Raw genomic sequence first — 14,576 nt, 5'->3', positions numbered from 1 at the left:
GTTATGGTAGAGCGCGTGTTGACATAGGAGGTCCGGTTGACCTCTGATTAACTTTTTTTACCATTTCCTATCTTTTTTTCTTTCTATTGGCCAAGAAATTCACGTCATTAAAAAAAATCAATTGTGTCTTTCATTTTGTGTTTCAATCAATTTTAGTTCTTATTATTTTAATTATTATTTGTTTTGCTTTTAATGATTTTTAAATTTTATTTGTTTTTTTAATTTCATCTCCAAGCATTTTATTTCATTTAATTTTTGTACTCAATTTGGTCCTCATCTTTTTATTGTTATTTTTATACCATTTTCTTAATTTATTTTAATTTTCAATTTAGGTCCACATTGTTTTCTTTCATTTATTTTTTATGTCAGATTTCGTCTTTATTATTTTGATTATTATTTGTTTTATTTTTTTTATTTTGAATGATTAAAGATTTTGCACATTTGTTTTTATTTTACTTCAAAATTTTCTTGTAGGTCTTTTTCTTTAAATTTAATTTTTTATCTTAATTTCATATCGTTGGTTGCAAGTTAGTTGAGTTAACCTGAATCGACTTAGGGTTTTTTTTTCGATGCTTTTTTTTTAGTTTCTTTTTTTGACATTAGATTATTGGGCTTTGTGCTTTATGATTTTTTTTTCTTCTCTTTTTATGAGGTTGACCTGGGTTGCCGGTTAGTCAAGTTAATCGAGGTTTACTTGATTTTTTTATTTTTTTTATTGATTTAACTTCAATTTTTGTTTGTCTTTTTTTTAAAAAAAATATTATTTTAACTTGATCTCATATTGCGAGTAGTGGGTTGTTGAGTAAGCTTGGGTTTTCTCTTGTTTTTTCTAACATTTTTTTTTTAAAAAAAAATTTTATTATTTAACATTAAGTTATTAATCCTTTAGTTTTATTATTTTTTTCATTTTTTATGGGATTTTGTCTGATATGTTATAATGGATTGTAGGTTAAGTAACCGTTTGGTAACGTGGCTGTGGGTGAGGTTCACCCGCAGCCACACATAATATCGTTTGGTAAGGGAAAAAAAATGCTTTTCACTGGTAGGACCCACTACAAATTAAAATGAAACCGCAGGTTTTGGAGAAGTAGCATTTGGCTGCTTCTCCTGAGGCAGGAAGCTGTAACAGTGGAGCCATACTCCACTGTACAGTGCGAGTGAATTTTAATTCACTCGCACTGTTCACTTAAACTTAAATCAGTTTTTTTTTCTTCAAAAAACCAGGAAAAGTTTAGTTTTTTTTTCTGAAAATCCAGGAAAAGTTAAGTGATTTTACTCGCACTATTCACGTGAACGTGAACAATATTTTTTTTTGTTTTTTTAAAAAATTAGTTTAAGGTGAATTAAATTTACTCGTACTGTAATCTCAATTTTATTCCTGATAATATTTTAACTAATTTTATTGCATGCTCAAAAAATCATGAAAACTGTAGTTTTTGTCGAATGAATTTTGTACGTAATGAAATTGTAAAATATTTTTAAAAAAATTGAGTTTTACTCGAAAAACTAGTATTTAATATTATTTAATAACACTACATAAATTCGAAGGATATCACATGATGACGTAGCATTTGTAGAATTTGATCGCAATTCCAATTATGTTCTTGCCGAGTCCGACCCAGTTAAAAAAAATTCAGTTTTTATTTTTATTTTAATTGTGTTTTATTCAAAAAATTAGAAGGAGATCGCTTGATGACGTAACAAAAAATTCACTTTTTGTTGTTGCGTGCTTAAGAAACCATGAAAAATATAATTATTGTGGGATAGATTTTGTATGTGATGACATTGCATATAGTTTAATGGAATAATAAAAAATATTTGATATCAATATTATTTATTTTATGATGTAATAATAGTAGTTAAATCTACAATATTTAAATTAAAAATATTTTTTAATTATTTTATAACCTCAATTTGAAAAGTATTTTTTTAACCAAACACATTAAACTACTTTTTGTTCAACCTCAATTTTAACCACAGTTTTAACCAAATATATATTTTTCCAAACCAATCTCAACTAAAAGTACTTTTTATAAAACAACTTTTTTAAAACCACAATCATAACAGCAATCGCAATACCAATCACACCCTTAAGATATCCCAACTTAACTTGAATGATCATTGCTTGAATATTTTTTTTTAATATTTTTTTTTAATATTAGAAAAAACTTAACCTTGCCTGCAGTGTAAAGCGTGCAATCGTCATATCAATAATCACATAATCAACACGTACCAAAATATGCAGCATTGTAACGTAGAAGGCTAGAGAGTTGAAGTCCCCGTTAAGCCATCAAACTGTTAGGATCATCATCAATCTCCTAAATTTGAAAAACTAGCTGATACATAAACTATATTAGAACAATCTTTGATCATTCCTTGTAGGTTACAATAAAAAATAAAAATGTTAAGCAGAATATTGAAATTATAGTGAATTGTCAAGACCCGTCCATATGAAACAACAAAAGCATATGATTATGAAAATAAAACATTTTTTTTCTCACAAGATTCACTGTTGGGTTTCAGAGAAAATTAAAAAAAAGGAACAATTTAAAATTAATTCATTGTTCTTACTGTTGTGCTCTTCTTCCTATTCTTCATCAGTCTGTGCTTAATAGAGTGAAACCAGACTGTCTACGTTAGGCAAAGCGTCATAGCCACCCCCTGTGCGTTCAGAAATCTGCTTGCTAATATTATTCCTTTCTATCAACCATATATAACCCTTAACCAGCACCGCAGAGCCACCATCTTTCTTCTAGGTCTTTCCTGCGCTAGATTAAAGGCAATGATATTACAACCAGATGCCTCTCGCCAATGAAGAGCTCCGTTCAAAAAGACCCCACTGGTTTGCAAAGGCAAGCCAGAGCTGAATTCTTGGGACTCTCTCTCCCAAGTATTTTTCTTAATTTAGTGTACACACATGGATTTCGCTTATAATGCTTCAATGTATAAACTCTGACATTTCAATTATGGACTCATTGTATCTTTCTTTTTTTCATGTAGGTTATTAAATTTTATTTTATTTTGACCAACTGCATATTTTGATGTCAAATTGAAGCCCAATTACTTCAAATTTGTTGAGCAAATACAAGTTTGAAAGAAAAAGGACCGAGGTGAAAATGGCAAATAAAATAGATGGTAGGTTCAAAAATAGTGAAAAGTTTACTTTGATCCCTATATTTTTCAATTTATAAATATCCAGTCCCTTAAATTCTCAAAATTACAATTTTAGTCTAAAGCTTTATTTTTTTTATTTTTAAATTTCTAATTTAAGAGAGGAAAGAGAAAGTGGCTAGATTTTGGTGAAAAATAAGGTGTCTTAATTGATATTGATTTCGACTACGAAAAAATTTGATTTTGATGTCAATAGATTTTTTTATATGAAGGGAGTTTCACATAAGTGTTCTTTGTTCTTCTCCTTACCTGGAATTGTAGATATGAGCTCAGGAAGTTTTTTTATTTTAGATAGATTTCGGGTTTTTGGATGGATTTTTAGGTTATTTGAGGTCATAAATTGGTTTATCAAGATATATAAAGTGTTTTCTATGTGTTTTTAGGTTAAAATAGGTTGAAAGTCAAGTTTTTAGATAAAAACCCTAAGGCCTGATTTTCTGACGATCCTGTGATCGCCGAAAACTAAGCCAATAAACAACACATTGTTTGCTATATTTTTTTTAAATCACATCGTCCACCCTTTAAAATAAAAAAAAATAAGGTGGTCATCTGCCCTTTAATGTTGAAAAAAAAAAAGATATGGCACACGAGCCATGCCTTTCTTTATGGGCCTAGCGATAAAGTTAATTAGGTCTTTTTTATAAGCCAGACGCATGAGTTGGCCCATGCTTTGATTGAGAGAAGAGAAAGTCTTGGCTGATACTGATTTTAGCTATAAAAAAAAGATCACTTTTGGACTCAATAGGTTCCTTTTGATGATGAGAGTCTCACCTCTTCAGTACCAAACATTGTTTTAAAAGATTTTACCCATAGTATTGCAAATATATTTTCAAGAAGATTGCTATAGGTATGGTATGGTTGTTGCTTCTTTGACCTAGCTAGGATATATAGTATAAAGGCATTTTCTTTCTTTCGATCTATATATTTACAAGTAGTATGCTTTGGTGTTGTAAATACATTTTAAATAAGGAAGAAAAATTTGCAACTTGAGTTATAGACGTGACTAGATCAAATAAGATAGTTTTATTTTAATTAGATGATAAAAAATAAGCAATGATAACAAATTGATCAAATTTAAAAAATAAAATGATCATGATAACCTAGGAAACAATAATGTAGATCAATTAGGAGACAATTAAATATGTAAGGATAAAATTGGGTAAAAAAAATGACAAAAACATTAGCCCAAGTTAATTTGAGTTAGCATGACTAACCTGTAACTTGGTAATAAAAATTGAGTGAACCAATGTTAACCCGCCAAACTCGCGGCCCAAGTAATGAGATCGGGATAAATCAAAAGAAGAAAAAACAAAGAAAACCACAGCCTATATCTTAAAAAAAAACCATCAATGTCCAATGATGAAATAAAAAAAGAAAAAGAAAAAAGAAAAAAAATGATATACAATCTACGTTAACTTTTCAAACTTATGATCTGAGTTATTAGATTTAAAACACCCTATTTGAAAAAAAAACTGCAAAGCTCAATTCCTAACCTCAAGCTATGGAAAAGTTTTTTTTATTTTAGATAGATTTCGGGTTTTTGGGTTATTTGAGGTCATAAATTGGTTTATCAAGATTTATAAAGTGTTTTCTATGTGTTTTTAGGTCAAAATAGGTTGAAAGTCAAGTTTTTAGGTAAAAACCCTAAGGCCTGATTACTATTCATCTATATATTTATTTTTGGATTTGAATTTTGCTACTTATCTTTATTTTTTTGTTTTGAAAAAAAAAATCTTCTTCCTTACCCCAATGTCTTTGATACCATTTAGATGTTTTATTTACTTTTATTCATGGATAATTTGGGCCGGCTATACAAGGGTAGCCTTCTAGGTTTGCCCCCTAACCTTCATTTTCATCTTGTTAACTTGGCTACAACAAAAAAAAAAAATGAGAGAATCCTAAACCTTTATATATTATCATTAAAAAATATAATAAAACACCTGGATAAAAACATTGTAGTAATCTAAAGTAACTCAATTTTTTCCATTTTAATCTTCAAACTTTTTTGCTTTTCAATTGCAGCCTTATAAGACAACATTATTGACCAATTTATTATAATTTGTTATAGAAAGAAAAAAAATTCAACGAACCAAAAATCAAAGTATAAAAAAAGAAAAAAACCCATGACCAATTTTAAATTCGAGTGAAAAAGCTCTTTTTAGTCCTCCTATCTTCCTTTGTCTACTTTTTTTCAATCTTTATAGTTTTTGAAATTGTAGTTTTTTATTCAAAAGTTTATTTTATTGATTTTTAAGTCCCTAAATTTATTAAAAAAAAAAGAGAACGTCATAAAAAAAAACATTAGAGGAGATATTAAGTCTTCAAATGACAACACTCTGACAATCAAAATGATTGATCTGAATGAGGTTCTATTTGATGAAAGGAGTTCGATGGTGATAAATGTTTCATATAAACATGTTGGAAAAAGTATATTGGGGTACAATTATATTTTTTTGAATTCAATTAATTTTTTTGACTAATTTTGGGGTGTTTTGGAGTTGGTAAATAATTTAATGTTTTATGGTGTTTTTAAATTGTTTTCAAGTAAAAACGACTTGAATTTTGGGTTTTTATACAACAACTTATTACTTAGTTTGAAAAAAAGAGAGTAGATAACATGCCTTACTCTTGAGAAAAAAATATAAAACAAACCTAAGTGCATGCCCAAGTTTTTCAATTAAAGCTAGACACATGAGCCTAGCCTAATTTTTTTAATTTAAATTTATTTTTTAAAAATTAATTAATTTAAAATATTATAAATATAATTGATTTAATTTTTTGGTTTTTTAAAATTTATAAATTATTAAGGGCTTGGAATTTTTTGGTTTTTTTTTAAATTGTATCTTTCAATATTAGGTTTATTGGAAATAAATATTCATAATTTTGTTTTAATTTGCACTCTATAAGATTATTTCAGTCTCATGAAACGAGTCATGAGTTTGGCAAGTTAATTCAAGTTGACTGAGTTTTTTTGTTATTTTTTAATTGATTTTTTTTCAATCTCATCCTTCAACATTGAGTTTATTAAGAATTGAACTTCGTAATTTTTTTTAATTTTTTTCTATGAGATTATTTCAGTCTCATAACATGGTCCATGGTTCAACGGGTTAACCCAGATTGACTTGAATTGTTTTTTAAATCATTTTTTAATTGAATTATTTCTGATGTAATCCTTCGACATTGAGTTTATTAGAAATTAATCTTTATAATTTATTTTGATTTACTTATTATGGGGTTATCGTAGTTTCATGATGTAGATCGCGAGTTTGATAGGCTATCCCAAGTTGATTTATATTCTTTTTTTTTTCAATTTCATCATTAAGCTTGAGGTTGATTGAGAATGAGGTTTCATATATATTTTTTTTATCAATTTACTTTTTGTGAGGTTATTACAGTCTCATGATCTGAATTTTAAATTTTACAAATTAACCCGAATGATTTAATATGTTGCCATCTTAATATTAAATAAAAATATAATCTTAAAATTGTTTTAGTCAAACTATGTTTTTATATTTATCAAATTAATCGAATTATATCGGATCAAGCCTCATATAATTTAAAATTTATTTTAAAAAGACACATTAATAATTCCTAGATTGATGTGTCATTAAAAAAAATAATTTAAACCAGCTGTCCACAGCTCAATTATTTTTCGAGTGCAAACAAAATTTATCTACATGTTTCAATCATAATTTTCAAAAACTACATGGCTTACAAATTTTGGTGAAAAAAGAAATGTACACGATGGATCCATATTATCTAGAACCACCCACCTTAGATTCTTAGAAACGTCGTTTGCGTATCCATTGGATGTGTGGACAAATCCAAATGGGCCCATAGATCCACAACATGTGGACTACCTATGAGCTTGGGTTACAGTTTTAGATTAAAAAGGACCCCACACATGATGATCTGTACGTTATTGTGCCCAGAAGTTAAGTTTAGTGGGGCCCTAATCCAAGATACCAATGACAAAATTTCACAAATTGAATCTTTTTGTGACCAAAAAGGGTCGAATTGTATTAAACTCGTCGTTTTGCTAAAGCTGAATAGTCCATTTCAATATCTTTTTATGGATATTATCCATTTCTACATGGACATGGACGGATGTCATATTAGTCCCCCAACTATGAAATCATTTTTAATATAATCTTCAAAACAAATTTAGATTCTCAAGGTATTTAAATCTAAATATGATGCATGATTTTTTTTTTTGTAAAAAATATTTTACTGTATAAAATATTTTTTAATGGTGATGGTGGAGAAGGGAGCAGTGATGAGATGATGATGATAGTACATGAGATAGTGGTAGAGAGATAATGGTTGAAATAATTAGATGATATTATAAGTAAATTACTATTAGTAAAATATTTTATAAAACTTTATGAACTGAAAATATTTTCAAATGAATGAACTAAGTTAGAAGGTTAATAGTAAAATATTCTTTATTGACTAGTTTTCGTGTGATATATTTTTATTAAAAAAAACAAATATGAAAGATATTTTTTTAAAATATTTTTCAAAAATAAACATATAAAAATCTACAAAACATTTCACACAAAACAAACAACTTTGAGACATAAAATATTAATTGATATTAATACTTACATGTTTGCTGTGTGATTCATGAATCCCTATTACTTTAAAGATTCAATTGATTAGAATTTTAATTTAGATGTTTAGTGAAGATTTGAGGATAGTTAGAGGACTAATTTGAGTTTTTTCAATTATAGAGCAGCTGTACTTTTGTTTTTTCTACGTTGATTACATTTATAATTTTAGATACTAATTGTTTTTTTTAAAAAAAAATTATTTAAAAATATATTAAAATAATATTTTTATTTTTAAAATTTATTTTTAACATTAATACATTAAAATTATATAAAAACAAAAAAATATTTTAATTTAAAGAAAAACATAAAAATAAAAAATTCTCTTAGATCAGTAATGTTTGTCTACATTCAATTACAAAATAAGATTTCATTACCTGCTGATGGGAACCAATAAGCATCTCCCAATGCCCTACCCCACATAACCAACACGTCATCAAAGCTGTGCGTCAAAGTAAAACACAGATAAGCCTAAACATGATATCATAGTCCATAGCATACCAAAACATTAGCCTATCATAATAAACTAACTGCCTTCACACGCTTTTACTTGGAGAAACGAACAGTTAGATCGATAACTTGGTCAACTCAACCCAGTTTTTCCCAACCTCAACTCAGTAGCAAAAATGGCTGCTTTACACGCCATTTCTCCTCACGGTCTCCTTTCTCTTTCAAAAACCAAAAAAACCATTTCAAAAAGCCTGCAAAACCCTCAGTTTCTCAGCCCAAAATTGCCAAAGAGCCAAACTTTCTGCAGAAACAAACAGAGCTGGCACTTGAATTCTGTTGTCCAAGAAGAGCTCGATGTTATTCCAGTACAAAGCGGTGACAGTGTAGACCAGCAAGAAGGGATGCTAGCGATTCCAGTAGAGAGAGAAGGGACCGAGTTGGCTGCTCAGGTGAGTGGGTTTGGAGGGAGCGACGGGCAGTTCTCTTTTGAAGGGTTCTCTTCAGCTTCAAGTTCCGGTATTGATGGAGAGAGTATAGATAGGCAATCGGAATCCGAGAGGTTAATTGATAGGACCATCAATGCAATGATTGTTCTTGGTGCTGGTACTTATGCTATCACCAAGTTGCTCACAATTGACCATAATTACTGGCATGTAAGTACAATCTTATATTATGTGTATTTAGAACAATTCATCCTTGTTTGCTATGTAAATTGCTTGTGGCTTTGTTTTTATTGCTTTCATGCTCTTTATGAAAATTGTTTCTGTTCATTATGGTTGGACAACGCAAAGGTATCTCATTTTTTTTCATTCATTCTTTTAGGAATGTTCTTCATGCATAGCATTTATTTCCTTTTTCTTGGCGTTGGAGCAAGTTTGATTCTGTTTCTTGTATCACCTTTGGCTTTGAATTTGTGTCCTCTGGCTCAGAGTTACGCAATTAAGATCTGATTTCATGGAAGCTGAAGGTTTTATCAGGGGACTAAGAATGCTAGAAACCTTTTTTGGTTGTGGTAATAAAAGAAGTTTGGGACTTGTGGCTTACTTAGATTAAGGAGTCAAATAATTCTTGTTTCTTGTACAGAAGATTCGTTAGAACCTTTGATTCATATTCTGGTTGTCTTTAACTCATTTATTCAAACCATTTTGGTGTGATCTAAATTTAAGTTGTTGCTTGCTATTGATGTTAACTTCTCTTTCTTTCTCATTTCCGTAGGCATTGCTGGATGACATAATTGGATGCGTTTTATATTTTATTTTTATTTTTGTGCATTGCTAAATTCCCTTGTTGTTTATCGATTACATCTTCTACATCTAATTTTCACTTTTCTAATAGGGGTGGACTCTCTTTGAGATACTAAGATATGCTCCTCAACACAACTGGTCTGCTTATGAGGAAGCTCTAAAGACAAACCCAGTTTTAGCAAAAATGATGATTAGTGGCATAGTCTACTCTCTAGGGGATTGGATTGCTCAGGTTTGTAAAATCCGCGAAACCAATGTTGAGATATCTTATTTTTGTTGTGTATTCATCCTCTTACTGTGTTTCTGTTTCATCTTCAGTGCTATGAAGGTAAACCCCTCTTCGAGTACGACCGCACAAGAATGTTTAGATCGGGCCTTGTTGGCTTTACATTACATGGTTCCCTTTCACATTACTATTACCAGTTTTGTGAGGTGATTAACGAAATTCAAATTTCTTTGGAAGTTTAATAGGTTCAATGACATTTTCATTAATTTACTCAGTCAATTTGCTGTTTTGTAGGAGCTTTTTCCCTTCCAAGATTGGTGGGTGGTTCCTGCCAAAGTAGCCTTTGACCAAACTTTGTGGGCAGCAGCTTGGAACAGCATTTATTTCACAGCCTTGGGATTCTTGCGTCTGGAATCACCTGCCAGCATTTTCAGTGAACTGACAGCTACATTCTGGCCTATGCTTACAGTAAGAGAGCCTTCTGTCCTTTCCTCGTTGTGTCTAGATCCAAACTTTGATCTAGCATTTGTTTTTATTATCACCTGGTAATGGAGTTGGGAAGGGTAGGATCTGGCGAAACCGCATCACTAGTTTTGAGTGTTTCCTCTCTGCATTAATAGTTGGATGTTTGAGGCCAATGGAAGTTATCATGCATGTTGGTCTCATAATTAAATGTTTAGTTTGCAACCATTCTAACACCTGAATGAGTTTACAAAATGTTTTCTCATTTACAAGCTTCAACTCAACAAGTTTCCAATTTGTTACTTTTTCAAAATGGTCAGGTATTGAGGAGTACTTCTGTTTTCAGTTAATATAAGCTGAATTCTGTGCTTGGTTTGTAGTTTTTGTTTATTGCTTGGACTGTTTTACAAAAACACATGAACTTTAGTTTTTTCTTGTTGGCAACTTGGCTTAATTATTGAATTCTTTGATGTGTTTTCCTGTGCAGGCAGGATGGAAGCTTTGGCCGTTTGCTCATCTTATCACATATGGTGTGATCCCTGTAGAACAAAGACTCCTTTGGGTGGACTGTGTAGAACTCATCTGGGTGACCATACTGTCTACGTAAGTAGCATACTGTTTCTTGCTGAACTGTCATGCCTTAGGTAATGAAGCCTGGAAAAATATTAATGGATTCTTTTCTTGGGAAATATGTTTAGGATGAGCATAATCGATCTCCAAGAAAGAGTTGATTTTGATTTGCTAAATATTTCTAGTGAAATCTGGATGTATTTTTTATCTGAGTTCTTTGTTGCCTAATTCTCTCACTTTAATTTCTGGTTAGAGATCTCCAGTGGTCCCTGATAGCAGTATTGCTAGAGATTGCTTTAGAATCTTCCAGTTTACTTGTGGTATATGTGAATATGTGGTCTTGACATGGCACAGAAAATTCCTGTCTTTATTCTGTTTTGTCCTTTTCATGGAAGCACCACCCATTTATGGTGTTGAGATATCTGTAAATAAATAAACAATTAAGTGTTTGTCTGGTGATAAAGGATTCATTTTGTTTTGACTTGAGCCTGAAGTTCTAAATTCCCCCCCCCCCCCCTCTTTGGTAGTTATTCAAACGAGAAATCAGAAGCAAGAATATCTGAGGCAGCAGTAGAAGCTTCTTCCAGTTCTCTGCCCAGTTCTCCTGAGGTATACTGCAGAACTGTTTTATGTTGTATTATTTGGATAAACAAATGACTGCACTAGAAAGTTAATGATATGCTTTGAGTGTTCTTTTACTTCATCAAACCCATTTTGTTTGCCCCTTAACAGGAGTAGATGGATGGAATGCAAGAAATTACGAGTCGCTCAACTCAGTCATTAGAGTTTGAGAGGGGATCCACAATGTGATGATTGATGCAGAAAGTTGCTTGACGGTCTGGCTACCGTATATATCTCACCCATCCTGCATATTCATGTTTATATGATGATTGTTGTACTCTTCTTGAGATACCATTCCATTCCTAACAACAGTAAAAATCACGTACTGGAAAGTTTCCATGGAATATAGAATTTTCTGGTGCACATATAGAAACAGAAATGCCTCATCACCTAAATGAAACATATGACTCAGATTGCCACCATTTCCCCCCTCTCTGATCTGATAAGCCATCCAGTGGGAGCTTCACTATTAAATCACAGTTGCCCTCTTTCATGAAAAGGAAATTGAGTTGTGGTTGCATTGCTATTGAAGAAGGGAAAGGAAGAAGGTGGATGACAGAGCAATGGAGATAAGAGGCCTTTTTCTTTAGAATGATTTTTTTGCTGTCTCAATTTCAACAATCCAGACAGGTTCCAGTTCATAATTCGGAGTATAATGACTTGTTTGTTTGCCTACGGTTGAAATTGTTGTAGGTTCCTTTCTCTAGACTCCTATTATGTGCCCCCTAATCTCTTGCACATTCTCTGCGATCCTGCGCTCTTCCCCTCTAACATAAACAAGGAGTGAACTGAAAGCCAATAGCCACACCGTACTGTGGTTCACAATTTAAACGTCTGAAAGCTTATACATGTTCAGGCTGACGGTCCCTGTATTTGTTGATGCGGATACAGCAGGGTGAGACATTGTAATCAAATAAATCGATGTCACATAATTGTTAGTAACTCTGCATCCGAAGAGGAATGGTTTTTGTTTTTCCAAGCTGAACAAAATTTCTGTAAAATTATTCATTGCAAGTAAGAAGGCAAGCAGCATACTGGGTAGTCGAGCAAAGTCTAGGGTCTCCAAAAAATTACCCTCCAAAGGATAGTCCTGATACTGCATGAATTTAAGACCCTTGAACGTAATTCTTAAGCTTTCCATATTGATTAAGCTACAACTTTGGGACTTGAAAATGCATCCACTGTTGCTCTCAATGCTGCAACTTCATGATTCCATGCACAGTATTTGCATACATTTTAGTGTCTGTCCATATAGCATCTTCAAAGGCACTAATCTAATAAAATGTTTGTTTTTATCGCTACATCCCGGCACTAAAAAAGCACTTCATTTTTTTATATATATATTTTTTATCTTTTACTGTTCTTTTTTCTGGTGTTGTTCTGTTCTTAATGAAATTGGAAAACTCCAAGTGATTCCTCTTTTTAACAACAAGAAAAGAAAAGGCCAACCTTATGAATTTCATGCCGTAAAGATTTGAAGAGGTCATCCCGCTTTCTAACAACAAGAATAGAACAGGTCAACCTTAAGAATCTCCACCAAGCAGATACATAAATTTGAAAAACAGCGATGCCATATTAACGAAATGTTAGAAAAAGAAGACAAATGAAAAGGAATTGCTGTTCAATTGATTTACATATAGACAATCATTTCTTGAGATAAATACAGAACACCCATCTAAAAAAAATATTGCAAATAACTATGCCATGGACATGTTAGAAAGCCGACTAGGCGTTGGCTGGAAGTTAAACCACCGAAGGGTTAACCTCCGATTTGGTGGTGCTAAAGCCCTCCTTAATATCTCTGTATTTGCTTGATTTCTTCTTAACTTGTCACTAGGCACCAGATAGCCGTGCTTGCTACACCTGACTGACCCCGGACGGTTTGAGCACGTACAAGTTGACCGTGGCCTAGGAGAGATGGACGCTACTTGATTATTTCTCCTAACCCTGTTGCCCTCACCAAGTGACTGTCTTGCTGGAGGTTGGAGCCTTCCTCTAGTCTGTTTTTGGGAGATGGTTTCCATTTTGTGAGCCAAGAAAGAGATGGGGGTGTGATTTTGAGCTGGAAATGAGAGAGAATTGTTCTGCCACAGTTGGCTTCTCGTATGTTAAAAGCTTTTTAAATAGTAATGCAATCATGCATGTTTTGACGAGGCTTTTCTTCAGGACTTTCTCATGATTCCATATGGTTGGGCTTGGCAAGAAGACCTTGAACTGTTAAGCACCTGGTAGTGTGTCAATTATGGCTTGGTGGATACAAAGCCATTGTTTTTGACTTTCAAATGTTAGACTACTTGTCAACCACAACGTTTTACTCGGCATATTAATGGCTTCGATGACCAGCACCGACTCGATTTTGGGTGTTTAAGAATTTAGTTATGATTATTTTTTTAAAAAAAATTTATTTAAAATTTATTTTTTTATTTTTTAAAAATTATTTTTGATATAGTGCATTAAAATAATTTGAATAAACAAAAAAATATTAATTTAAAATAAAAAAATAAAAGTTTTAAGAATTTTTTAAAAATACTTTTAAAATACAAAAATAAACAATACCTATAAATGGAACCTTCTTGTTTTTTTTTTTGCCCCCTTTTACTAATATTTATTCCTTTTGCCAATTCATTGGCAAGTTATGGAATTTTATTTTGAATGGAACCTTTTGAGGTGTTTGGTGTGGATGGTGATTTGTGAAAAAGTTTTTTTTTTTTTTTTTATGTTTTGTTATTGCACCAATTTGAATATATATGTATAACACGTCTACGATCCAATTAAAAAACAAAATTCAATAATCTTAATGTGAAAACTAATATCTAAAAATACATCGAATGTTTCCCCGTTATCATGTAGTTTCTTACTAGTTTATTATGTAGCTTCTTACTAGTTTATTAATTGAATGTAATAAAATAATATCTAGATTGTTGGAATTGTTTTTGGCATTTTCATGGATACAACGGTTTAAATTTGAAAAATTATAACCTGATAATTTGCTTAAATTAAGTTTTAAATTAAATTATGTAAGAATTGTTTTAATACGGACTTGTTCACCAGGTAAGTCTAAAGAAAAAAACTAATATAATACTAAAAGATAAAATTAAATAAAAAGCTCTTATTAATAATGAAATTAAAAAAAAAAACTCAAAGGAAACAAAACCTCCATATTAAAGGATGGAATTGAAAAAAAAACTAAAAGATAAAAAAGGGTCAATTTTTCTTCTTATT

General features: G+C 31.2%; 1 protein-coding gene across 1 annotated transcript; it reads left to right on the top strand.

Moving 5' to 3' along the window:
- Positions 1 to 8,308: 8,308 nt before the first annotated feature.
- LOC18095627 (protein SYM1) lies at positions 8,309 to 12,029 on the top strand. Its single transcript, XM_006370247.3, has 7 exons — positions 8,309 to 8,884; positions 9,567 to 9,707; positions 9,794 to 9,907; positions 9,996 to 10,169; positions 10,651 to 10,766; positions 11,261 to 11,342; positions 11,466 to 12,029. The coding sequence occupies exons 1-7, from the start codon at positions 8,408 to 8,410 to the stop codon at positions 11,469 to 11,471; spliced, it is 1,110 nt and encodes a 369-aa protein (XP_006370309.1). The 5' UTR covers positions 8,309 to 8,407; the 3' UTR covers positions 11,472 to 12,029.
- The last annotated feature ends 2,547 nt before the right edge of the window (positions 12,030 to 14,576 follow it).

Source organism: Populus trichocarpa, chromosome 1 (assembly GCF_000002775.5).
Source record: "Populus trichocarpa isolate Nisqually-1 chromosome 1, P.trichocarpa_v4.1, whole genome shotgun sequence".
NCBI classification, from domain to species: Eukaryota; Viridiplantae; Streptophyta; class Magnoliopsida; order Malpighiales; family Salicaceae; genus Populus; species Populus trichocarpa.
Note: the sequence above shows the minus strand (reverse complement) of the source record. Positions and strands in the feature narration are given on the sequence as shown.